The 26,617-nt window shown below is 48.0% G+C and overlaps 1 protein-coding gene across 1 annotated transcript; it reads left to right on the forward strand.

Annotated features, from left to right (window-relative positions):
* The first annotated feature begins 3,444 nt into the window (after positions 1–3,444).
* Positions 3,445–25,086, forward strand: LOC147119844 (targeting protein for Xklp2-like). The gene is made up of 7 exons (XM_085985281.1): positions 3,445–4,107; positions 8,332–8,455; positions 11,798–11,896; positions 14,775–14,914; positions 19,664–19,815; positions 23,260–23,437; positions 24,285–25,086. The coding sequence occupies exons 1-7, from the start codon at positions 4,077–4,079 to the stop codon at positions 24,410–24,412; spliced, it is 852 nt and encodes a 283-aa protein (XP_085841407.1). The 5' UTR covers positions 3,445–4,076; the 3' UTR covers positions 24,413–25,086.
* The last annotated feature ends 1,531 nt before the right edge of the window (positions 25,087–26,617 follow it).

The following is a 26,617-nucleotide window of genomic DNA, read 5'->3' on the forward strand; positions in this document are numbered from 1 at the left end:
CATGGATTTTCAGAAGGCGTTTGACAAAGTACCAAATAGAAGGCTGGTTAACAAAATTGAGGCTCATGGAATAGGTAGGTCAATGGCAGCTTGCATAAGGAATTGGTTTAAGGACAGAAAACAGCGAGTTGTTGTAAATGGCTGTCTTTCAGACTGGAGGATGGTAGACAGTGGTGTTCCCCAAGGGTCAGAACTGGGACCACTGCTTTTTGATATATATAAATGATCTGGATACTGGAATACAGAGTAGAATTTCTAAATTTGCCGATGACACCAAACTTGGAGGTGTGGCAAACAGTGAGGATGATAGCAATCGATTGCATCAGGACATAGAAAGGCTAGCAGAATGGACAGACAAGTGGCAGATGGAATTTGATACAGAGAAGTGTCAGGTGATGCATTTTGTCAGATGGAACAAGGAGAGGCAATATATAATTAATGGCACAGTTTTAAAGAGTGTGCAGGGACAGAGGGACCTGTGAGTTAATATGCATAGGTCCCTGCAGGTGGCAGGGCATATTGAGGGACTGGTTAGCAAAGCGTCTTGGATCTTGGGTTTCATAAATAAAGGTATTGAGTACAAAAGTAGAGAAGATATGCTGAATCTTTATAAAGCACTGGTTACATAGAAGATAGGAGCAGGAGTAGGCCAATCGGCCCCTCCAGCCTGCTCCGCCATTCAATGAGATCATGGCTGCTCATCCAAATTCACTACCCTATCCCTGCCTTCTCTCCATATCCCTTGATCCCTTTCGCCTTAAGAAATATATCTAACTCATTCTTGAATATATTTAATGAATTGGCCTCTACTGCCTCCTGTGGTAGAGAATTCCACAGATTCACCACTCTCTGGGTGAAGAAATTCCTCCTCATCTCTGTCCTAAATGGCTTACCCCTTATCCTTAGACTGTGGCCCCTGGTTCTGGACTCCCCGGCCATCGGGAAGATCCTTCGTGCATGTAGTCTGTCTAGTCCTGTTAGAATGTTATAAGTTTATAAGTGTTTAGGCCACAACTGGAGTATTGTGTCCAGTTCTGGTCACCACACTTTCGGAAGGATATGAATGCCCTTGAGAGGGTGCAGAGGAGATTTACCAGAATGGTTCCAGGGATGGGGGGTGTTAGCTACAAGGACAGGTTGGAAAAGCGGGATTTGTTTTCATTAGAGCAAAGGAGGTTGAGGGTTGATTTGATAGAGGTGTACAAAATGATGATGGGTTTGGATAGGCTAGACGAGGATAGGCTGTTCCCACTAGTTGATGGTACAAGGACTAGGGGACACAGATATAAGGTTTTGGGCAAGAGATACAGTTGGGATGTGAGGAAAAACTTTTTTAAGCAGCGAGTGGTGAGATCCTGGAACTCACTGCCAACGGAAGTGGTGCAAGCGGAGACACTCAGGGCTAAAAATTCGGTATCGCCGCGCCAGGTCTTTAGCGGCCGAAATTTAGCACTCGCCCGGATTCCCGTAGCGCCCGCCTGAAATTCAGTAGCGGCGGCCCAAGACGGAGGCGGGCGCTATTGCAGGGTTTGGCCACCTCGTTTGGGGCGATGAAAGTCAGTTTCAGGCGTCCAGCTGCCGCTGCGGCACCCGATGCGGTGCGGCAGGCTGGGGTACTGCAGGCCTCCTCCTTCTCTTAAGGAGGAGCTGCCTGCAGCCGTGAGATCGCCGCTGGATTCCCCCGGCAAATGAGCCCGGCACCACGGAGAAGTGCCGGGCTCGCGGGAGTCAGACATCAATGCCGCGGGGGGGGTGGTGCAGGAGTCCGGGGAGGGAGGTGCGGCCAGGCGGCCGCCGGGAAAGCGGCTCGCCGCCCCTCCACCTTTATGCGCCGGCCTCTCGGAGCTGCAAGGCACCGTTTTACAAACGCTGTTTGCGGCCGCCACGGGCGAGGCGGCCGCAACTGAATTTGGCGGTCGGCACGGAATCGCATTGGAACCGGGGCGCTGCGCACACCGATGACGTCATCGGTGCCGGCGCAGCGCTACCGGCTAACGCCGATGTTAGGGACCGACTGAATTTCGGGCGCTAAAAAACTTCGGGCGCAAACCACTCTATAGCCAATAAGTGGGCGCAAACACGACTGCATTTCTAGGCCTCAATGTTTTCATGGGGGGACTGGATAGGCACTTGAGTGAAACAAACTTGCAGGGCTACGGGGATAGAGTGGGGGAATGGGACTGACTGGATTGCACTACAGAGAGCCGGCACGGACTCGATGGGCAGAACGGCCTCTTTCTTTGCCATTATGTCTCTATGGCTCGATGAAATTGTCCCTTTAAACAGACACAAAGACTCTCTCCCTTTAAACAGACACAGGGACGCTGCCACTTTAAACAGACACTGTCCCTTTAAACAGAGACACTGTCCCTTTACACAGACACAGAGACACTGCCCCTTTAAACAGACACAGAGACACTGCCCCTTTAAACAGGCAGAGAAATATATCGCCGATCCTTCATCGTCGATGGGTTAAAATCCTAGAACTCGCTCCCTAACAGCACTGTGGAAGTACCTTCACCACACAGACTGCAGCGGTTCAAGCAGGCGGCTCACCACCACCTTCTCAAGGGCAATTAGGGATGGGCAATAAATGCTGGCCTTGTCAACGATGCCCACATCCCATAAACAAATTAAACAAAATGTAAGTGTTGCCCTAAAACGGGCACTTGTTGCGATGATTGTTGTTTGGTTTTTTTTGCATTTCAAATCTTTTATTAAATCTGGTAATACTTATTACAATACATCAACTTCATAATAAATCCATTACATTCATTAACCACAATAAGGCTAACCTTAACAAAAATCAGCTTTAGATTGTTGTTTGTTAACTGTGGGGCAACCCAGTCTCACCCTTATTGGTCCATCAAAAAGACCCAATGACTGAGGATCGGTTTCGATTCGCAGCGTATTTTCCACTCAATCCCATCCGACTGGACAAGATGCTGCCTCTCAATCAGCACGGACACCCATCGGGCGAGAACATTGCTGACGGCACTGGTCACCTCTTTTTTTTTATATAACCCAAAAAAATAAACCCTTAAACAAATAAACCCTTTAAATAACCCGATTAATCAAATTAAAATTTGGCCTCTTAAATCGATTACGCACTCCAGTCCCCGCGGCGCCCACCGGTCACGAAAGAGCTCGAGCTCGCCGGTGGACACCGCGTGCTCCATCTCCAGGGCCACCCGGCCGCGAACATGGCCGCGGAAGAGAGGGAGGCAATCCGGCCGGACAACCCCCTCGGCCGCCCGCTGCCTGGACCAATTGATGGCTTTCTTGGCCAGGCCCAGGAGCAGGCCCACGAGGAGGTCCTCCGACCTGGGACGGCACTGGTCACAGGGATTTAATTAAAACTGAGATTTGATTGGTCAACGCACGATTCGAGTCCCGTATAAAGCAGAGCTGCAGAGCTAGAAACACAGAAGTGAACGGCGTTCGGTGAGGTTTGACATGTTGGTATTTGCGGTCCACCTGATGCTTTTTGGAAGTAGTTTCTGGGGTTACAGAAAAGGCACTTTTAGTGAGCGGGAGATTGTTTCATTCTCTCTGACCTCAGTTTGTTGTCCTTCTGTTTTTAGTTGGGAACCCAAAAGTTTTGGGTTGAATCTGGAGTGGTTTCTGTGCTGATGCTGTTTGAGATAGTTGCTGTAATTTTGTATTAATTATTTATAGGCCGCAGGTTAACCGGCGTTTGGTTTTCCAGGTCTTGGGGTGGACTCCTGGTCTCGGCTGCTTGTTTCTTTCTGATTTAGGCTAAGGCTTTTTTGTAAGCTGCTTGGCCGGGAATGCAGCGCCGCAATCATAAGAGCATAAATAGGACCAGAAATAGGTCACTTGGCCCCTCGAGCTTGCTCCGCCATCATTTCTGAGCTTGCTTCACTGAGCTTCCTTCACACTGTCCTCCTATTTACTGACACATTACCGTGTCCTCAAGATATGTTAATGGTCATTCCTAACTGAGCTGATTGTCTCCTTCGGACGCAGATTAAATCTGTCATTGGAGTGGTGCCAAAATCAATTTACCTTGTAAACGTTGGCGATGTGGAGTTCCAAAGGCTGTGGTGAGCCCTATGATTGAACGGGAAGAACTCTGCGATTCCGGTAAGTTGCTTTTTCTTTCTACTCACTCGGTCTCTGAAATCCAGATGTTTGGGAGATCCGTGATTTAGCGGCTGAGTCTGGAGAAGGTTCACTCGGTGACCTGGATGTTTAATGTCTCCTGACTATTAGAACGATCTCTTTTCTAATGGTGTTAAGAATCTTGAGAAACTTTCATGTAGCACCTTTCATGACCTCGGGACGTCCCAAAGCGCCTTGCACCCAATGAAGACATTAAGAAGTTGCTTAAGTTCTGATGTGAGCATGGAAATTAATCTCAGTCCAGATCTAATGGATTGCCCCACATCTTTCCACTGTCTGTAATCTTAATCTGGGTTTCTAGAGATGAGCTAGATGTAAGTAGAATTTTTACCATGCCAGTTAGGTGTTGGAGGGGCCCTTGCTCTCGGGAGCTGTGATGGTGACACTGGGCTGCAGGCCTGGGGTAGTTTCAGGCTCCAGTTCACTTGCTGGACCTTAACGGTTTTTTAAATTTGGAAAATACTTAACAAACTACTGTTTGCGGATATCTTAAGGTATTGTAGTACTTAATTTTTAATCAAACTGGTTCAAAGACGAATTAAAACAAATTAAACCTGGTCAATCCACAACACTTGGTCATGAAATGGGCAGAGTTTAAGGCCCACTTTACTGATCAACTTGTGTCGAGCTGTGGTTCAACTGGTTGCACCCACACCTGAAGGTTATAGGTTAATTCCCACGACAGACACTTGAGCAGAGAAAACTCTCTAGGCTGACACACCAGTGCAGGACTGAGGGAGTGCTGCATTGGCTGGAGGGTCAGATGTTCAACCAAGCCCTGTCTGCTCTCGGAGATGTAAAAGATTCTGACACTAATTCAAAGAGCAGGAGTTCTCCCTGGTGTCTTGGGCAATATTTACCCCTCAATCAGCATCACTAAAGCAGATTATTTGGACACTACCTCATTGTGGGAGCTTGCTGTGCACAAATTAGCTGCTGTTTCTAACAGTACAACAAGACTGGAGCTAATACTAAATGTAGCAAGGGGAATTTAACATCAGCTGTGGCTCAGTTGATAGCACACACGCCTGAGTCAGTTTGTGGGTTCAAGTCCTGCTCCAAATTGCTGTTTGTGGGAGTTTGCCGTGTGCAAATTGGCTGCTGTTTCCCACACTACAACAGTGACTCCTTCAGAAGTACTACTTTGGCTGTAAAGTGTTCATTGAGATCGTGGCTGATCTGTGACCTAACTCATGCCTGCCTTTGCCCCTTATCCCCTAATACATTTGGTTAACAAATCTTAGACTGAGTTAAATTTAACATTTGAGCTAGTATCAATTGTTACTTGTGGACGAGAGTTCCCAACTTCTACCGCACTCTACTGTCATCTGAGTAATGTTTCACTTTTTACACCGAACCTGGTACTGCTGGGTTAGACACTTTTTTTTTTTCGCATCCAGTTCCTGCGGGACCTGGACCGTGGCTCCCCCTTCTACTAGCTGGAAGAAAGACGGGGTCTGTAAGCAGCTCTTGGGGCTGCTGGCCGATGACCGATCTCTGGTATCGGATGCGGAGGGAATCAGCGTGGAGGCCCTTGCCTATTGTGTTACGGTCACAGATCCCGCTGACTTGCGGAGGATGCGGGAATGCCAGCAGATTTACTAGGACGTGTCCTCCACCAAGATCAACTGGGAGAAATGTTCTGGACTCCTGGTGGATCAGTGGCAGGTGGACTCCCTGCCAGAAGAGTTCAGGTCCTTCGCCTGGAGCACAACGCACCTCCTCTCTTTGGGAGTCTACCTTAGCCCTGTCGAGGACGCCTGGCCAGTGAACTGGCAAGAGCTGGAGGCCAAAGTCACTGCTCGCCTAGGATGCTGGACAGGACTGCTCCGAGTGTTGTCCTACAGGGGTCGAGTGCTGGTCATAAACCAGCTGGTGGCCGCCATGTTGTGGTGCGGGTTGGTCACTTTGATCCCTCCCCCTTCGTTTGTTGCCAAGATGCTGAAGAAGCTCCTCGACGTCTTCTGGGACAAAGGAAGCACTGGGACTCTGCTGCAGATCTGAGTCTTCCGCTTAGGGAGGGCGGCCAGGTGCTAGTGTTCTCACCCAGGCTGCTGCTTTCCGTCTTCAAATGCTGCAGAGATACCTATACGTCGAGAATCCTCCGAGATGGTGTGTGCTGGTGACTTATTCCTTCCACCAGCTGCACGGCCTCAATTACAACATGCAGCTTGTTTGTGAAAGTGGGCGGTACACGTGCATGCCTTCGGGAGCTGCCTGTTTTCTACCAGGAACTGCTATGGGTTTGGAACTACATCGGTTCCAGGCGGAGCAGCCCCCCCCCCAAAATCAGGAATGGCGGCTGCCCTTTGGGAGCCGCTGCTCAGGAATCCGCACCTCCACGACCGCAGGTTTGGTAGCTAGCGGAGCACAGGGCTGTGCCTGGCAAGGGGAGTAGAGTCGGGGACCTGCTCGATGGCGGAGGAGCGGGCTGGATGGCGCCGGCTGGATGGCGCCGGAGGAGCTGGTGTGGAGCCCGTCTTTGGCTAATGTCCGGCTTGCGGTCAAAGCCATCGAGTCGGTGAAAGTGGCACTGGGCCCCTACTCCACTAGGTGTATCGTGGTGGCTCAAGCACATGGGGCGATCCCGTTCGAGCTTTCCCCCGTTTGGACGGACTTCCTCATCAGCGCCCGGCACCACACAACTTGAGCCGTCTCCAGGAAATACCCTCCGTGTCTTTTCATTCAGCGTGGAGTTGTTCCCTGTATGGGCTGCTCCTGCACACTCTCCTCTTTGCCTGCCGTCCGGACACGCCTTGGCGTGCCGTCTTGCCATCCACCGGAGGTCCCCAATGGAGGGCTCTCTATGCCGGAGTCCTCCCTTGTTCTATTGGGGACTTGGCCTGGAGCGTGTTGCACGGAGGAGTCCCGTGCAATATGGTTTTAAATAGGTTCACGGACTCCCAGGCCGCCTGCATTTTCTGCGGCCTGGAGGATTCAATGTTTCACATCTACACTGAGTGAGGTTCCAGCCCCTCTTTCACTATTTGAAGGGGCTGCTCCTCGATTTTTGGGCTGCACTTCAGTCCCACGCTCTTGATCTAGGGTCACCCAGTGCGGAGGGGAGCGGGCAGGTTGGAGAACCTCCTTTTTGTAGGACTGCTCCTGGGCCTGTCCGAGAGCCATTAATTGGTCCAGGCAGCGGGCGGTCGAGGGGGTCGTTCAGCCCAATTGCCTGCCTCTTCTGTGGCCATGTTTGCGCCCGGGTGGCCGAGATGGAGCACGAGGTGTCACCAGCAAGCTTGAGTACTTCTGCGACCCGGGGGGGGGGGCTGGAGTGCATTATCAACCTGTACAACCAAATTCTAATTTAATTTGTGAAGTTTTATTTATTTTAGACAATTTGTTTAAGCACGCAATCAAGAGTAGACACGCTTTCGATGTCAAGTTTGCTTTTCAAACTTTGCCCCGCCTCTGTCGGCGACTTGCCCATTGGCCATCCACGTGGGCCACTCGAGTGATCTTTCCAAACCAGGAGCTCGGGGGTCTGGGTTCACTAGCCCAGACCAGACTGAGTTCAACGTTCTGCTGTGAACAGACCGAGTCCCGGAGTGTGGTCAACTTGTCACGGGGACCGATCACAGTGCCCGCCGCGCACTCTAGGCTAGAAGTTCCCGGAGGATTATAACCGGCTGGGTTAGAATGAAATGTCACCCTTTGCTCGAGGGGCTTGGGAGGGGATGAAGAACTATTCTGACTCGGGTTATTGTCTCTAACGCTGGGCTGGGATCCCTTTAAAACATATGACGCAAGATGTGTCTCTCCTAGAATCCTGTTAAAGCGCAGCTTCTGCTTTCGTGACCGACAACGTGCGATGCCCCGGGAGCACCCGCCGTTTAAATCTAATATCGAGTTAGGAATGGGTCTGTTTGGTGCTTGTATACCGGCTCCTAAAATCAAGCGAACCCGAGCGACTGATTTCCAAGGTTTGGGGGCTGAGGATTTACCCCGTTCCTAGATTAACCGCTCGCCCTCTGTACAGGGAAGGGGTGTGGATTCCTCCTCCGGGGAGTGTTTCTTGTGGGGTCGGGGGCTAAATCCGGACTCTGAACAGGCCCTGGACTCGGATCCTGGAGTTTGTGTAAATGTGGCTCTAGACTGCCTCAGTATCCCGGTTTGGCCTCATTTTAGGAGCTCTGACCGCCCCCACCACCTAAACTCCTGCCTCTCATCCTGTCTCTGCAGAAGGCGGAGCGTCGAGCGCTGGAATCCCCACCACTCCCCCGAACACGGTAAATTCGCTGGCGGCCAGGAGACGGTCCACCGATGGCCAACTGTCCGCTGCTGAGGGTCCGGCCCAGCCTCGGGGGTAAGTAACGCCGAGTCTCCCTCAACCTCCAGTGGCGGAGTCCTGTAGATTTGCCGTGTCACCATTCAGCCTCGCCGTTGGCCGCAAAGACCAGGCTGAACGTGAGGAATGAGTTTGGGTTTCCAGGATCTCTAGACCCTGCCTGATACTATCCGGCTTGTCTGTGCTCCCTCTCCGCCGACCGGTGACTACCGAAGGATTGGTCATTAGCTTCGTTGAGTTGGTGTTCGAACTGGTTTCAACGTGGATTTTAGGGGGGATTGTTGCCACCAGGAATGTAACCTAACAGCAATTTTAAAAAGCAGACTGTCCAGGGTAGTAATATCTGGATTATCCCCAGTGCCACGAGCTATTGAGCAGAAATGGGAGGTGAATGAATGGCTAGAGACATGGTGCAGGAGGGAGGTCTACCGATCCCTGGAACATTGGGACCAGTTCTGCGGCGGAAGGGACCTGTTCAAGAAGGCCGGCTGGCACCAATACTTGTGGACAAGTTAGTCAATGTTTGGAGGGTTTCAACTAATTCGGCAGTATGGTTGGGCACCAATATTGTATTTATAAAGTAGAAATGTACACAACTGAGTTCTAGTTAGAAATACAGAATTGGGTGGGACCATTAAGTCCAAGCTAGGTTTGGAGTGCCCATGTGAATGCACGGTTTGCTTAAGGTTGGCGAGCTGCAGGCGCAAAAAAACACGAATATGTGGCGTTAACGGAAACTGGCTCAAATGTGAAGATTGGATGCTTCATATCCTGGTTCCAAAGTCTTCAGGCGAGATGGGGAGGGGAACAAACACGAGTGGTAGAAGTTTTGATTGAGGAAAATATTCTAAATGTCCTTGAGGGATCAACGGCAGAGTCTTGGTTTCTCAACTACAATCAACGTGGAGATATTGGGCTACTTGGTGTATTTTATAGGCCATTAATTGGTGAGATACATGGGCAGAGTTTTCAAAAACTAGAGATGCATGAACGATAGTAGTGATAATGGGAGACTTTAACTCCCTCTATGGAATGGGGCAGTGATTTTTCAAGGAGGTAATTCGGGTGTGTTCAGGAGAAGTTTATTAGCCAAAGAGGAAAGGAGGCATTGCTGGATCTAGTCCTGGGGAACGAACTCGATCACTTGGTGAATGTAACATTTGGAGAGCATCTCGAAGATTTATCATCGTATGGTAAGATTTAGCCTAGTTATGGAGGGCTATTTTCAATGAATTTAGCAGGATCTGGACAAGGTAAATTGGAGTTGCAAGACTTGAAGTCAGACATGGCAAACGGTGAAGGTAAAACCAGTCGACTGCAACATGACATAGCAAGGCTAGCAGACAAGTGGCAGATGGAATTTAATAGTGAAGTGTAAGGTGATGCATTTTGGCAGAAGGAACGCAGATGCAATATACACTTGATGACACAAAGTGTGGAGGGACAGAGTTAGTGTGCTTAGGCCCCTGAAAGTGGCAGGACATTGAGTGGTTAGCAAAGCATATGGGATAAATGGCAGATGCACTATAATGTGGACAAGTGCGAAGTTATCCACCTTGGGTGCAGGAACGGGAGGGCAAATTATTATTTAAATGGCAATAGATTGGGAGAGGGGGAAGTACAGAGAGACCTGGGTGTTCTTGTACACCAGTCACTGAAGGCGAGCATGCAGGTGCAACAGGCGGTCAAGAAGGCAAACGGTATGCTGGCCTTCATAGCAAAAGGGTTAGAATACAGGAACAGGGATACCTTGCTGCAGCTGTACAGGGCACTGGTGAGACCACACCTCGAGTACTGTGTACAGTTTTGGTCGCCTCATCTGAGGAAGGATGTTCTTGCCATGGAGGGGGTGCAGCGGCGATTCACCAGGCTGATACCAGGAATGGCGGGAATGACCTATGAGGAGAGACTATGTAGTTTAGGGATGTACACACTGGAGTTTAGAAGATTGAGAGGGGACCTCATAGAAGTGTATAAAATTCTGACAGGTCTAGACAGACTGGATGCAGAAGGAATGTTTCCCTTGGCGGGTGAGAACAGAACTAGAGGACATAATTTAAGGATAAGGGCTAAACCATTTAGGACAGAGATGAGGGGGAATTTCTTCACTCAGAGAGTGGTGAACCTGTGGAACTCATTGCCACAGAGGGCAGTGTACGCCAGCTCATTAAATATATTTAAGAGGGAATTAGATATATTTCTACGGGCAAAAGGGGTTAAGGGTTACGGAGAGAAGGCGGGGACGGGATACTGAATTAAAGGATCAGCCATGATCTCATCGAATGGCGGAGCAGGCACGAAGGGCCGAATGGCCTACTCCTGCTCCTATCTTCTATGTATCTATGTATCTTGGGCTTCATAGACGTATTGAGTATAAAAGTAAAGAAGTTATGCTGAACATTTATAAAGCGCTGGTTAAGCCACAATGGAACTATTGCGTCCAGTTCTGGTCACCACACTTTAGGAAGGATGTGAAAGTCCTTAAGGGTACAGACGAGATTTAACATTGGTTCCAGGGAGGAGTAATTGCAGTTAACTGGATAGTGAAGCTGAGGTGGTTCTTCTTGGAGCAGAGGAGGCTAATAGGCTGTTTGATAGTGTTTAACAATAAAGGGCTTAGAAAAAGAATCCTCTTCCAATGGCTGAAGGGTAGCTCACGAGGGCACAGATTTAAGGTGATTGGCAAAAGAACCAGAGGCGACATGAGAAACTCTTACGAGTGGTTAGTATTTGGAATGCACTGCCTGCTAGGATGGTGGATGCCGATTGAACAGTAGCCTTAAATAGAATTGGATAAATACTTGTAGGGATAATATTGCATGGATATGGAGGAGTGGGACTAACTGGACTGCACGACGAAAGAACAGGCGCAGACTCTTTAACTCTTTGGATATCGTGACTCGGCCTTGCTCTGGCGGCTCCTCACTTTACAGTTCACTGGCTGCAAGTGGAACGGTCAGCTCGATGCTGTTTGAAGATTCGCCTTGTTAATTCAGCCTGGTTACATCCCGGGGGCTGCGGTTCATTGAGCCGCTTTAAAATATGGCCAGAAATCGGCTAGCTTCCCGCAACTGCCCAATTTGGTCTCCTTTGAGAACTGGCTGGTCTTGGTCGTAATTTCTCCCACCGCCAGTTGCTCATATCTAGACTTCACCAGTAATTTGTTCGGTAAATAAAGCTACAGTTCCTTTCCAGAATAGTGGCCGATTCACCAGGTAGTTAACGCCCACAGTCAGGACTAACTGAATATGGTATTCATAACCAACAGGTTTCACTTGGTTCCATATAATGCTTCCTTATTGCAGCTGGTCTCCCTCTGATAGATGATTGGATGTTAAATGAATCGCTCTCTTCCGGCAGGATTGCTGCAGTCCAACAATCGGGAGGTGATCGCGGTCACGTGGTGGTGGTCCCCTGGCGCCCCAAGCTGACTCAGCCTCTAACTCCCACAGTTCTCAAGTAAGTTGCAAACACGTCGGTCCGAACTGGGCTTGTTCCTTCAGTGTCCAGCTTCCCCATGACTTAGGGCCGTGCATTTTAACCAAGAGAATCAGTGGGATAAATGCGTGGCTCCTGTTGCAACTGTTCTTTCTCACGGTCGCGGTTCTGATAATAATAATTCAACTTTATTGTCATTGTACAATGCACAACGAAATGTGATCTTGCAAGCTCCCATGAGTCCAGTACAAATAACATTAACATTAAACGTAAATAGCACCGTCCTGGGAGAAGCAAAGCCGCTGCGTCTGTGCGCGCCGCCATTCCATTTCCACCATTCCTCCTGTCCGACAATCTTCAGCCCAACGCCCGGGCCTGCTCACCAGCCGCCCCTCCCGGGGCTCCTTCCGTGACCTTCTCACCAACCGCCCCTCGGGGCTCCTTCCGTGACCTTCTGCACCTGGTCTTCCCTGATGGTCACTCCTCCAGGTACTAACCAGGCCTGGCTTTGCTTAGCTTCCAAGCCTTGACCAGTGACCCTGTCCCTAGTCCCAGGAACAGGGCTTGTCTTGTTTCTTTTGCCAATAGTTGGGCTACAGCTAGATCACGGTATAGTTTTGGGGGTCACCGTTAAAGGAAATGTGATTGCGCTAGAGAAGGTCCAAGGGAGATTTACGAGGATGTTGACGGGGCTGGAGCACTTTAGCAATGAGGAATAATTGGATGGGCTGGCGTTGTTTTCTCTGGAAAAGATTTAATTGTGGTGTATAAACTGAGGGGTCTAGATAATGGATAGGACGGACCTATTTCAGTTGGAGGTCAATAACCAGTGGGAACAGATTGAAAGTCTTTAGAGAAGGATTAGAGTTTAGAAATTTTCACCGAGGGTGGTGCGGCCAGAGACCCTCATTTCATAGGTACTTGGATATGCAGTGTAGTAACCTGTAAGGATAGGGATCGAAAGATGGAAAGTGGGATCAGACTAGCTGTCTATTTCGACCGGCACATTACATGATGGGACGAATGGCATCCTTCTGTACGTAAACTTCCAATTGTGATTTCCACCAATCCCGATTCACCACATTGAGCCTCTATCTGCTGTTGTCACCCGTGCTAACTGCTCCCCTGTCAAATCAAACCTCGAGTTTCGGATTTGCCTCGGCTACATCCGGACTAGTTAGTTAAATTCATGCCGCCCAAAAGTCGGTGTCCGGATATTGCATTTTGAGACCTGTGTAAATTCTAAATTCACGCCGCTTCTTGCAGTGATTCCCTCGGTTAAACGCACCACTTGATGATTGAAACCGATCGCAGCTTAATGCCTTAGTCTGGACCTGATTTCTACCATTTCAGCGGAGTGTTGGACCATCCGGTGTCCCCGCTATCCATTTAGAGTAAGAGGTGGGGATGGGGAATGGCTCTAGTGTAGTGTCACCTCTGAATGGTCTTGTAAATCGGATTCTGAGGCGTTGGCTCCGTGTCTGTTGTCCGTGCGTGAGGCTCAAACGCCTGCAGTTCAATTATCTAACCAGGAACTCGCGACCCTCCAGTGACTCTGGGGCCGAGGGGAAGTAGGACTAGAAGTGACCATTGCAGACCTGGTGATTTTTGAAATTCGGATCCAGATTAACTATCGCAGCCCCGCTAATGCGTGACCTCTGCTAAGGAAGTCTACAAGACTCCGAGCTGGTCTCGCTCACCCCGAAGGTTTGAGCCTTCACTCGTTCCTGGAGGATATTTTCCCTCCGAATAACCTGAACGTAAACAGCCCGAGACCCAGCTAGAGGATGATCACCAGCTGACTCATGACGAAGTGAAGCCCTCTCGTTCAGGTCCTGGCACCTGTCCCAATTCATAGAAACATAGAAGATAGGAGCAGGAGTAGGCCATTCGGCCCTTCGAGCCTGTTCCGCCATTCAACGAGATCATGGCTGATCATCCAAACCCTAGCACCCGGTCCCTACACCGACAGCCATCCCACACAAGCCCTATTCCCCGTAACCACGCGTATTTAATCCCCCCTAACACTAAGGGCCAATTTTTTTTTTTATCATAGCCAATCAACCTAACCTGCACATCTTTGGACTGTGGGAGGAAACCAGAGCACCCGGAGGAAACCCATGCAAACACGGAGAATGTGCAAACTCCACACACAATCACCCGAGTCCAGATTCAAACCCGGGTCCCTGGCACTGAGGCAACGGTGCTAACCACTATGCCACCGTGCTGCCTCCTTGTAAATTTACTGGGGTTGGGGTGCAAATTGAACCTGGCTTTTCTTAGGAATTCGCCAATTTTGTGGGGGGACGCAGGGAGGAGTCGGCTGCAGCTCAGTTGGGAGCACCCTCGCCTGAGTCAGCAGGTTGTGGTTTCAAGTCTGACTACAGAAACCAGAACAATAATTTAGGCTGACACACCAGTGCAGTACTGAGAGTGCTGCACTGTTGGTGGTGCTCGCCTTTCGGATGAGCCATTAAACCGAGGCCACGTCTGTTCTCGGGTGAACGTAAAATCCCCCATGGCACTAATTCGAGGAGCCGCAGCAAGTTATCCGCGGTGTGCTGGCCAATATTCAATCAACGTCAGTAAAACAGAATATCTGGTCTGTTTTTGGGAGCTTCCTGTGTGCAAATTGGCTGGCACCTTTCCTACATTACAAAAGTGGCTACACTTCAAATTTCTAAAGCGTTTTTGGAATTGTGGTCGTGATGAGATATATAAAAGCAAATCTTAAAAGATGCTTTATGCTTGCTTTCTCTTTGGGAGCGCTTGAATTGTGTTGGTGTGAATCAGGTTCATGGAATACTGTCTAGTTCGTAGTGTTGGCCAGACTGAGCTAACCGCCAACTCCGCTTTTCTGGGTGAACTAACCACATCTGTGCTTCCCTTTACCCACTAGGCGGTCCAGGAGCCATGTATACTGGAGGCCAATAAGCTCGGAGGAGCGGGAAATGTCGACAATCTCTCGATTACAAAAGGAGACGGCAGAGCACAGGCTGCTCAACGAAGCAATGATGCCTCTCGCGATTGCTGGCACAGGTAAACTGGCTGACTACACATGGCTGATCTGGAAGAGATTCCACGTACCTTTTTGTAGGGAGGTGTCTATATCCAATGTTGGAGCGATGGACATCAAGATTCATTAATGCTATTTCGTGAGGATGGCTTTAGCTAGTCCACAGGCTCTTTGTAATCACCTGAACTATGGGGAGAAGGGTAGTTTGTATGGGGTGCGTAGGTTGTACTGCCTTCTAAAGTAATTCAGATTCTGTTTCTCTAGAGTCGAGTTCAATTTGATTCCCAACATTGTCCATTTCTAAAACTCATCTTTCATGATTGCCCCTGTCGGCAGTTTCAACTGAGAGGCTGTTCTACAAGGGAAAGAACAATTCCATCAGTTAGTTGATCCGAGGCTGACGATCAATATTTAACACAGCGGCTGAGGCTAATAATTGGGTCCGTTTGGAGGTGGCCTTCTTTGATCTGCTGATATTGGAGCCACCAGTAGTCTGCATCTGTATTGTCTCTTCCACTTGAGGGAAGACTTTCCAGCAGGATGGTCTGGCACCACATCCCTACTGAGCATCCCAGGGATGGATAGCGCTGAATGTGTCAGAGTGGCATTTATTCCTTCTCGGGTCCCGGATCATTCTTCCTGTGCCGATACATAAGGCAGTAGCCAAACGACACAGCTCCATTCTGCCTTGGACTTTTAACTCCAGTTCACTTCAGCTGCATCCGTGTTGGGTTGTGTCCAGCTCCACATTTGCTTAGGGATCCTGGTGAGGACTTCAGAATATGACCAATCCAGGTCCATCTTTTCTGGCTAGTGGCATGCAGTAAATTGGGGCCATTGGATCATGATCAACCCAATTTCTATTTGGAGAAATGATCTTCCACGAGAAAACATGGGGTGGGGGCTCCCACTGCATCAATGGCCTCCAGGATCTTGCCCAAGTGGTTGTTTGTGAGACGGCTCTATGCAGGAGCGGGCCCATCATGGAGTCTCATCATTGCCATATTCCAGTGTGGTGCTGCTGACATTTCAAGTGGTGGTTCTCTCGATGATGGCGAGTGAATTGTTGTCGTTGATGTTCTGCCAGAGTCCAGCAACTCTGCCCCAAGGCCTGAGACTGTCCTGGGCCTTACTCAGCACCGCAATAGATGGCCCATTCACGTTCCAGGAGAACTTGAATATTGTCCTTGTGCCCTTCTGAGCTGCGTCACTTCAAACGCCCTTTTAATTTTGAAATGGTTCCCCTTGCTCTGCTGATGTATCTAGTTTTACACGATGTTTCTTGCTGCTCGCCTCCACTTGCACTGCAGAAACCCCTTCAGCTCCTGCTGTGGACTTTCAGTTAATAGGGATTCAGTGACAATCCTGTAACTTTTAGATTTTTTTGAGGTGACTGAAGTGATAGCTCAAGTGGGCAGTAGGGAGACCTATGATGGGATGCGCCCAAATTTCCAATCTGCATGGAAGATTACACCTGACAGACTATTGGTTGACTTAAGCGATTCAGGGGTTATATTAGGTTGTGGCGCAAAGGCCATTCGGCCCAACCGAATGTATGTTCCACTCGAGCCTACTCCTGCTTTTCTCCATTAACTCTATCAGCGTAACCCTCTATTCCCTTTTCCCTCATGTTTGTCTAGCCTCCCCTGAAATGCATCCATACTGTTCGCTTCAACCACTCCATGGTAGCGAGTTCCACATTCTCACCACTCTCTGGGTAAAGACGTTTCTCCTTAATTCCCCCATTTGATGTCTTGGTGACTATCTTTCATTGATGGCCTCTTCCCCGCAAGTGGATTCATTCACTCTGTATCCACTAACCTTTCAATATTTTAAAGACTTCCTATTAGATTGCCACTCGGCCTTCTCTTCAGCCTGTTCCTCCTTTCCTGACAGGTATACCCTCACATTTCTGGCATCATCCTTGTAAATCTTCTCTGCACCCTTTCCAGTGCCTCATATCATTTTTATAATATGGTGACGAATTGTACGCAGTGCTCAAGTGTGGTCTAACCAAGGTTCGATACAAATTTGGCATAACATCACCAGTTTTCAATACTTTCCCTCTAGAAATAAACCCTAGTTTGCATTTTTATGGCCTCATTAGCCTGTGTCCCTACTTTTAGCAATTTGTATATTTGTACGGAGATCCCTTTGTACCTCTGCCCAGACGCTCAACCTGAAAACTAAGTGACATTTCTGTTCTTGCTACCAAAACCTAATGCCTCTATCTGTTAAATTCATTTGCCAATTATATGCCCATTCTGCAGGTTTATTCATGTCCTCTTGTAATTTGTTGCAGTCCTCAGTATTCACTATCCACCCCCTACCCACCCAATTTGGTGGTTAGCTGCAGATTTCGGAATTGTTTTTGATTCCAAAGTCTACATTGTGAACAGCAGTGGTTCAAGCACTGGTCCTTGTGGAACACCACTACCCACCTTCTGCCACTATGAATAACTACCCTTTACCCCCCACTTTCTGTTATGAAGCCAGCTAGCTATCAACCTGCTACTTGTCCCCTGACTCTGCATTCTCTGACCTTGTTCATCAGTCTGTTATGTAGTACCTTATCGAAGGCCTTTTGCAAATCTAGATAAATTACATCGTCTACTTTCCCTGTTACTACTTCCAAAAATGCAGCTGAGGTTGATCAAGCAGACTTTCCCTTTCGAAATCGATATTGACCATTTATTTTGGCTTCTGTTCTGTTTTCTCCTTTAGTAGGGATTCCATTATTTTTCCTACCACCGATGTAAAGCTGACTAGTCTATAGTTCCCTAGACATGTTCTTCTGCCTTCTTAAATATAGATATTTTAGCTAACCGCCAGTCATCTGGCACCACCACTTTAACAAATTACTAAATATGTAGTAATGCCTCTGCTATCGTCCCTAGGTTATCTTAAAATGTGATGTAATCCATTCGGACCAGGGTTTTGAGTTTTTAGTTTATTTAATATGTCAATGCATTTATTTCATTTCTAATCTCCTTCCAGCGTCATGTCCACTTGTTCCATCTCCCTGGTAAAGACGGAAGCAAAGTAATTATTTATTTCTGCCATCTCTATTGCTGCCTGTGGTATTATCCTGTCCATCCCTTAGTGGCCATATTACAATGCCAACCTTCCTTTTCTAACTTGTCTAACATTTTACTATTGTTTCAGGCAGCATCTGTGGAGAGAGAAACAGTTAATGGTTTCAGGTCGATGACCCTTCGGCAGAACTGGAAAAAGCTGGAGATGGAGAGGTTTTTAAGCAAGTGGAGGGGGAGGATCGAACAAAGGGAAGGTCTGTTGGGATGGAAGGCAGGAGAGATTAAGAGATGGTGCATAGCAAAAGAAGATGGCATTCTGAAGGGACCATCCCTCTGCAACACCCTGGTCCACTCCTCTATCACCCCTTCCCCTTTGCCCAGCAGCTTCCCATGCAAGTGGAGCAGATGCAGTACATGCACTTATACCGCTCACTGTCCAGGGCCCCAAACACTCCTTCCAGGTGAAAGTGAATAACTTGTAATTCAGTAAACTGAATTCGCTGCTTGTGATGCAGTCTCCTCTACATTCAGGAGACCAAATGCAGATTGGGTGAATGCTTTGCAGAACACCTCCATTCAGCACGTAAACGTGATCCCGAGCATCTGGTCGCTTGTCACTTTAATTTCTCCTCCGCTCCCACTCGGGCCTCACTGTCCTTGGCCTCTTGCACTGTTCCAATGAAGCTCAGCGTAAGCTCCTGGAACAGCACCACCTCTTTCGATTAGGCACTTTACAGCCTTCTGGACTCCACATCGAGTTCAACAATTTCAGACCATAACCTCTGCCCCTATCTTTTTTCCATTTATTTTTTCCTCACATGGCAAGTGTCTTTCATTCTGCCAGTGCCATTTACACTTCATCTACAGCCATCTTTTATTTCTTGTCCCATTACCATCTCCTCCTTTTGCCTTGCACCATCTATTAATCTCTCCTGCCTTCCATCCTAACACAAGCTCTTCCTTTTGTTCTTTCCTTCCCCCCACCCCCCCCTCCCTCCCTTCCTTGCCCCTACAATTGCTTAAAAACCTGTTCCATCTCTGGCTTTTTCCAGTTCTGACGAAGGGTCATCGACCTGAAACGATAACTGTTTCTCTCTCCACAAATGCTGCCTGGCCTGCATATTTCCACCATTTTCTGTATTTCAAATTTTCAGCACCTGCAGTATTTTGCTTTTTGTATTACTATTGTTTTAAGTTCCTTAATTTAATTTCATAGTTCCTCTGCATTCCTAATTGAGGCTTGACTTCTCTCCTAATCTCTTCGTATTCTCCCTTGTGCTCTCCCCTTGCTGTCCATGTACTTAATGTATGCCTCTTTACACTCATTTCTCTTGTGGCGTTATTCCTCCATGGTGTCTCATTCGTATTTAGTTTGTTTTTAGCAAAATCTAGAGAATGCAAGCTTGGGTTAAGGATACAGTCGGCACTTGCTAGTCAGGGAGAGGGTCAAAGATAAGCATCGGGTCTTGTGGGCAGACTGGGGAACGCCTGATGCCTTTCCCATCTTGAGTTGATCTACAGGAAGAAATTGGATTCATCAAGTCAATGTAAAAATGATAGTTATAGCTAAACCTGGGACCGAGTAAAGAGGTGCTTGTATGAAAAACCGAAGGGAGTTTGGATGGAGCGGTGTCTGTTAATTAACTATCAGTAGTGTGGAAATGGCGAATGACTATTGGGTCTTTGAGCCTACTGAGCGATCCGATGCCTTTCTCAATCTTCGTGCTCTCCTCTCAGGTCAGAACATGAGGATTTCCGTCCCGCTCACCAGGCCGATCAATGTCCAGTTCTACACAAACAGGCCAGCCGAAGGTCACCGGGAGTCCGGATCAGACCCAGAGTACAAACTGTCGCACTTCATCAAGGATCTGCGCAAGTACCCGCCCTCGGTGAGTGATGAACACCGAGAACCACGGTAACATTTAACGCTGAGAGGAATGCTAAGATACCTTGAACCGTTTCTCATTAAAAGCCTTGATGGCTACATAAACAGGAGCAGGCTATTTAGCCCCTCGCACCTGATCTGCCAAGTGAGATCATGGCTGATCTGTGACCTAACTGCATATACATGCTTTTGCCCCATATCCCTTAATACCTTTGGCTAACAATCTATCAATCTTGGATTTAAAATGAACAATTGATCCCAGCATCAATTGCCGTTTACAAAAGTTCCAAACTTCTAACACTATTTTATGTCGAAGCGTTTACTAACTTCACCCCTGAAAGGTCTGGTGCTAACAGGATATGTCCCCTAGTCCTAGACTTTCCAACCAGCGGAAATAGTTTCTCTATCTGCCCTCAGTTCAATTTAATATCTCTAACTTCGACCAAATCCTCTTCACCTAAGTTCCAGCTAATATAATATCTCCTCGTAATTTAAGTCTTGGCGATCAGGTATCGTTCTGGTAAATCTACGCTGCACTCCCTCCCAAGGCCAGGCCAATATATCCTTCCTAAGGTGCGGTGCCCAGAACTGCGCTCAGTTCTCCAGGTGGAGACTAACCAGGGCTTTGTCTAAGAGTAGCATAACTTCTACCTCTTTTCCCCCTTGTTCAATCCTCGATATAAGACCAGCATTCCCTTAGCTATTTTTTTAACGATCTATGTACATGGTGGGGGGGCGGGTGCTTTTTATGCCTCGACTATTACTAGCTTTTCACCATTTGGCAAGTAGTCTGATCTATCCTTCTGTCCAAAGGTGGATGACCTCACACTTGCTTTGAAATCCATTTGCCACAGTTTTGCCCATTCGTTTAATCTCTCTTTTGTAATTTTATGCTTCCATCTGCACTGCTCACAGTGCTACCTATCTTCATCGTCAAGCTTGGATATGCGCCTTTCTATCCCATCAGTTAGTTAACAAATACTGTGCAAGTTTGCGGACAAAATATTCATGTGGGACACCGCTAGTTACATCCTGCCAATTATCTCTACTGTCTCCTGCCGCTCAGCCAATTTCCTAACCAGGTCAATGATTTGCCTTTAATTCCATGAGCTTGAACCTTTAGCTAACAGTCTTAGGAACTTATCGCGAGCCTTATGGAATTCCATAGACCCTCCTCCGACTACACCTCCGTCAGGCATGATCTGCCTTTCACAAATCCATGTTGGCTGTATGATCGGCTGCAAGTTTTCAAATGTTTGGTCTCTATCCTTAGACTCTAGTATTTTCACAACAGGTGTTAGGCTAACTGCGCTCTCATTCCTGGTTTCACACTCCTTGAATAGCAAGTGACATGTAGTTTTCCCACGAAAGGAATGGTTGTTGAATCGAGAAAAATGTGGAACATGATAGTTGCGGCATCTGGCATGTTCTCACTCCTTCAAATCCCTGGGATGGGAGCCATATGGTCCGGGGATGTGTCACTTAGTGCCATTCATTGCTTCATTACTGTTAGTGTTTGCTTTCATTGAGTCCACATTTCCTTAATGTCTGGCATGTTGTCGTCTTCCATTATAAATAGTCATTATGAAACATGGCCACATTTCCTCTCTTACAGTATCAGTTACTGATTTTCAAGGGGGTGCACATTGCTCACGACCACCTTTTTCCTAATATAAACATAAACAATTGCAAGTTTCGTGCCATGCTGAGCATCCACAGATAAAGTCCATGCTGTAATTGAGTACAAGGAAATGGCAGACATGCGAAATAATGAGTAAGAGGAAACAGTGTAGAATTAATTGAATTTTTAAATCCGTGAGAAAATGGTAACGGGCATCAAAGCTGAAGATTCACGATCTTCCACGACATATTAGTGGTAGTGACTGAGCATTAGGACAACGGAGGCAGCATGGCATTGTAAAGGGTAATTGATTTGCCTATTTTTCTTGGTCACGTGGTAAATCGCTTATTTAAATGGCAAATTAATTTAAAGGAGTTGGTGCATCTTGGTAAGGAAATGATGAGGCCACAATATTGGTAAACAAGAATTGAAATGAAGTAGAGGAGGAAATGTCTCTAGGAACAGATTCACAAATCCAAAGTAGCGACAGCAAGGCCGGGTTAAGAACCCCTACAAACCAAACCCTGGGGTTTACTAGAAGACAGTAATTGAAAAGCAGAAGTTGTAGTTAATTTGTATGGGACTTCCTGAACTGTAAACGTGATCTCTCTCTATCTATCTATTTTGAAGAGACACGGGGGAAGGACCATCCATGTAATGTTTTGCACCATCGGGAAAGGCTAACGGGCTGGGGCTCTGAGGTGACCTGATGGAAGTCTCTAGTAATGCCGGGCTTTAGGGGAAAAACTAGACCGATTGTGTCTGCTTGTGGGGAATCCAAAACTAGGTCATAAAATGGTCCAGAATTAAACCGAATAACAATTCAAGAGGAGCTACTTGGTGGATAGAAAGTGGAACTGGATACCACGGGGGTAGTTGAGGCAAATAGCATAGATGCATTTAAGGAGCAGCTACATTAACACAAAGTAAAATGAATACAAGGTTCTACCCATGGAGTTGATTAACTAGGGTGGAAGGACGCTCTTGTGTAGCTTACAGCAGTTGGACAGAGCGGCTGTTACTGTGCTGGGGATTCTATGTAATTCTACGGATGTTATTTATATGGACTTCAGAAGGCATTAGTTTACGGTTTCATGAAATAGACTATTGGCATAAATAAAAGCACATGGAAAAGGAGGCAACCATTCGACATTGGTAAGCAATTGGTTAGCAGGCAGTAGGGCTACTGGACATTTACTCCAATTGGCAGGTTGTGACTGGTGGTTCCCCTAGGGAATCCGTACTAGGGCCTCGGCTTTTCACTTTCAATGAGTTGAATGAAGGAATAGATTTCCATATATCCAAGTCTGAGAGCGAGTTGGATGGCGCAGTTAGTAGTGTAGGTGGGAGCAGCAATTTTCAAAAAGCCACTGATAAGTGATCGAGCAAAACTGTGGCCAGATGGAGTTTAATGTAGGGAAGTGAGGTGACCCACTTTAGACCCTGAGGAACTTGGATCCGAGTATTTTTATAAATGGTCAGCTAGGAACTGAAGGAGTAGTGATTGAGAGGCACATGAGCAGATCATTAAACTAGTGGACAACTACAAAATAACTTTACAAGGCTAGTGAGATGTTGGGCTTATTCGCGTGAAGGCCGGCAGTGGAAGTACTTGGTTGTACAGAGCTCTGTTTGGACCACCTCTGGAGTACTTGGTTCAGTTCTAGGCAACGCGCCTCGGGAAGGATGCATTGGCCTTGGAGGTGCAAGACATTGTATGCACTTGTCAATCTTGGGATTGAGAATGGAGTAGGATCAAGAGATTGAGATTCTGCACTGGCGTAGGATAGATATTGAGATTCTGCACTAACGATACTGTCATTCCAGGCACTCTCACCCAGAGGATGCACGGTGTCGAGACCGTTCAACATGTCTTGCCCCAGGAAAAGGGAGTGCGACAATGCATCAGTCGGGCAGTATATCTCGATGGCCGAGTACATTGACGCGCTTGAACATCGAACACAAGCGAGAGGCCGCAAGCGGGCCAGGCACCAAGAGACACCAGGTACTAGAGTCGGCTCTTCTCCCGGCCATTCTCGGAGGCCCTGTATCTTCACCTTCTCCGCGCTCTCTGCCCATAATCTTCAATTCGTAAACATTGAAATGAGAACCGATTTAAACATTGATTTCCCCCCCCCCAAACACTGGCCTGTTCGAGCATCTCTGGACACGCCCAACTCTCAGGCCAACCAGAATAAGGCTGGCACTCTAGGACCAGGGCCCACGGCGGGACTGTGCCTATTGAAAAATGGCTTGAGGCCCACATTTCTTCAGGTATTTTTGGGAGAGGCCTCGGCAACTCCGGGCTGGATTTGAATCTAACCCCAGAGGTAAACGGCCAGCGTCTGAGCTGAGACACTCTGCAAACTAATGGCTGTCGGCTCTGGACATTGAGAGCCAAGAATCTTTCGTTTGTTTCACAACAGAACCCTGGGGATTGGAGTCTCGTTCCCTGACGGGTTATTAAAGGGGCGTCGGGGAGATGGATGGCCCGCACTCTTCCTCATTGTCAATCTGCTCTAATTGTGCCGCACCCACCAATTAATGTACAACTTGCAGTTTGTAGCCTCATAGTGGACGGGTAAAGGGCAGCTTGTTCAAACTGGACTGAAATAACGGGAGGGCGCGAGTAACCATCAAACGCTGGATTTGTATCCCTTCTCCCAGCGGGCGTTGGGACACATGAACGGGAAGATCCCAGGTCTTGGTGACTGACTCGGTCTATCGCAAGGGGACCAGGCGAGGTGTCCGGGACACAAACTATTCAAGGGGGGCCGGGGTGAGTCCAGCTGGCCAGAAGTAACTGTCTTGAGACTGAAATCCGCGTTTCTCTCTCCCTCTGAACTTTACAGATGAACAAGGCGGGTTGAGGCTAAAGGGAGACTGGAAACCGGAGTCAGTGAGCAGTGGAGAGCCGGAATGTCCTGATCAGTGTGTACGTTTGTCGTTGCTCAGTCCGGTCTTATCCAAGGGCCTCTGAAACCTCTTCCATGTTTTAGTTTTACTACTGCCGCCGGTATAATCCCCAACTTGCGATCACTGAATGATTCCGGTCCGGTTTAGTGTCTCGTCAAAACCCAACCGGGCAGCGGAACTGTTTTCTAAGCTGGAATTTTGAAAACGGGCCAGCGCCCGAGAGCTAACATTGTGCCCGATGCTTAATTCTCCGTTCCACGTGGGATCTCAGCGGATCAGTGTGAAATTTTACTCATTCTTCAGACCGATCCGCTGGCGCTCACCCGGCCGATTTGATCAGTCGCTGACTTTATTGGATAAGGAATGTCTAACTTTGTTTGATTAGTGATGCACGAGTCTCTAATCTTTATGATTTGCTCTTCCTGATCCCCAGAGGGGAAATCTTTCCCATCCCCAAACCTCCTTCTCCTTTCCCTGTATCTGGTTTCGAAGATGCTGATGACCGTTATTGCGGTCCCAGGGGAGCCGGGCAGGAAGTGGCCAGGGATTGTCAAACTTGGTAATTGCATGGATGTGATTTTAATGTTTAACTTGCTACTTGTTTGTACTTAATAAAGATCTTCGACATAAGGTTCTGGTCTGCGGTCCTTGTGTTTGGATCTTAAACAGCCGAGCTTATTCAGGGTGAAGTGGGAAATTCGCTGCCACAGGAATAGCAAATAAGACTAGGCCGGAGCCGGGTAAACTCGGTTAGATCGTGTTGTATTGCGGATATGCGGTGGTGCATCAACAGATTTCGGGAAATGTCCAGTTCTGGTATAATGTGATTGATTTTTTTTTTTCTGCCTCTCTTCCTTTCCTGCTGACCTGGCCTCATCAGGCCGCTCCTCCTGTTCACGGACACGCACTACTGGCAATGGAGGCCCAGCAGATTCACCCAGTTTAGTGGGCTGACTCCGGACTCGGGTCCCCAGTCCCAGCACCGTCAGTGTTCAATATTGAATCAGTCTGAACCGCTGCTACCACCTGCCTTTAACCCTTAATAACCAAAAGCATTATAACCGAGTGTTTGACCTCGCCCTGCCACACCCGCTCTTTGTTCTCCTACATGTTGCCTTGGCAACATCATCCAAAAGACAATGGGCCTGATTTCACAGAGCTATGACAGCGTGCGTATGGCGTCATACCGCCCCACGAGTTCCAGCTTTCCACATGCTATGGTGCCCATCCGCTAGAAATTCACTTGCGCTGGCGCTGGGTTGGACATTTGCCCAGCAAAAACACGAAACCCTAACGCCTCCTTTCAACCGCATAAGGCATAAATAAATGTTAAATACAAATTTTATAACTGGTTAACCATTCACTTACATTGAAAGTTCCTGGTTAAAAATGTTTAATTCTTTAATGTTTAAATGGTAATTAATTTTGAATCTGATTTACTTTATTTTAGTGTGTAATTGTATTTTTGGTGATTTTCTATTCTGTAGGTGAGGAATCCCTACGCGAATGGAATCTCCATGAGCCCAACGGGAATCCCCCTTTGTCATTGGTTGGCCTGGCCCAGGTGATCCCAGGGACGCTTGCGACCCGCCTGGGCTCCGTGGGCCTTTATGCAGGCGGATCCCTGCCGGCGCATGACCGCCAGATTCAATTTCGTTAAATGTGCCAGTCTCGCATTGACCCTGACAGTACACAGCGGTATTCCTCGAACCCTCCTGACTGAGCTGTCGCGCTGCTTGTCTGACATCAAGCATATGCTTAAACATTATTCTTGAATTACTGGCCAGATTGACGCCCCAATCTGCGGTTACCAACCCACCATCACTCCCTCTGAGGGCGGTCGGAATGAGGCGGAAGCAGACCGTTCGCAATCTCGACTCTTTATTTGACTTCCATTTATATAGCGCCTTCCGCTACCTCGAGACATTCTAAAAGCGCTTTTGAACTGTTTTATTGTAGAAAATGCTGTAGCCAATTTTCGCTCAGCAATGTGATAATTGCAAAATAATCCGTAAGTGATCTTGACCGATAAATATTGGCCAGGACACCGGGGATAACTCCCTCGTTCTTCAAAATAGTGCCATGGGAGCAGTTACATACACCTGAGAGCGGACGTCGCCTCAGTTTAACGGCACCTCCGACAGTGCAGCAATGCCTCAGTCCTGCACTGGATTGTCGGCCTAGATTTGAACCCACAACGTTTTGACTATCCTAACTCGCAGCAAGTCCTTTTCATTCATAACTCCTGTGATCTCTGACCTACATTGGG

The sequence above is a fragment of the Somniosus microcephalus genome, chromosome 4 (genome assembly GCF_052327205.1).
Source record: "Somniosus microcephalus isolate GS21.2 chromosome 4, FLI_Smic_1.0, whole genome shotgun sequence".
Taxonomy (NCBI): Eukaryota; Metazoa; Chordata; class Chondrichthyes; order Squaliformes; family Somniosidae; genus Somniosus; species Somniosus microcephalus.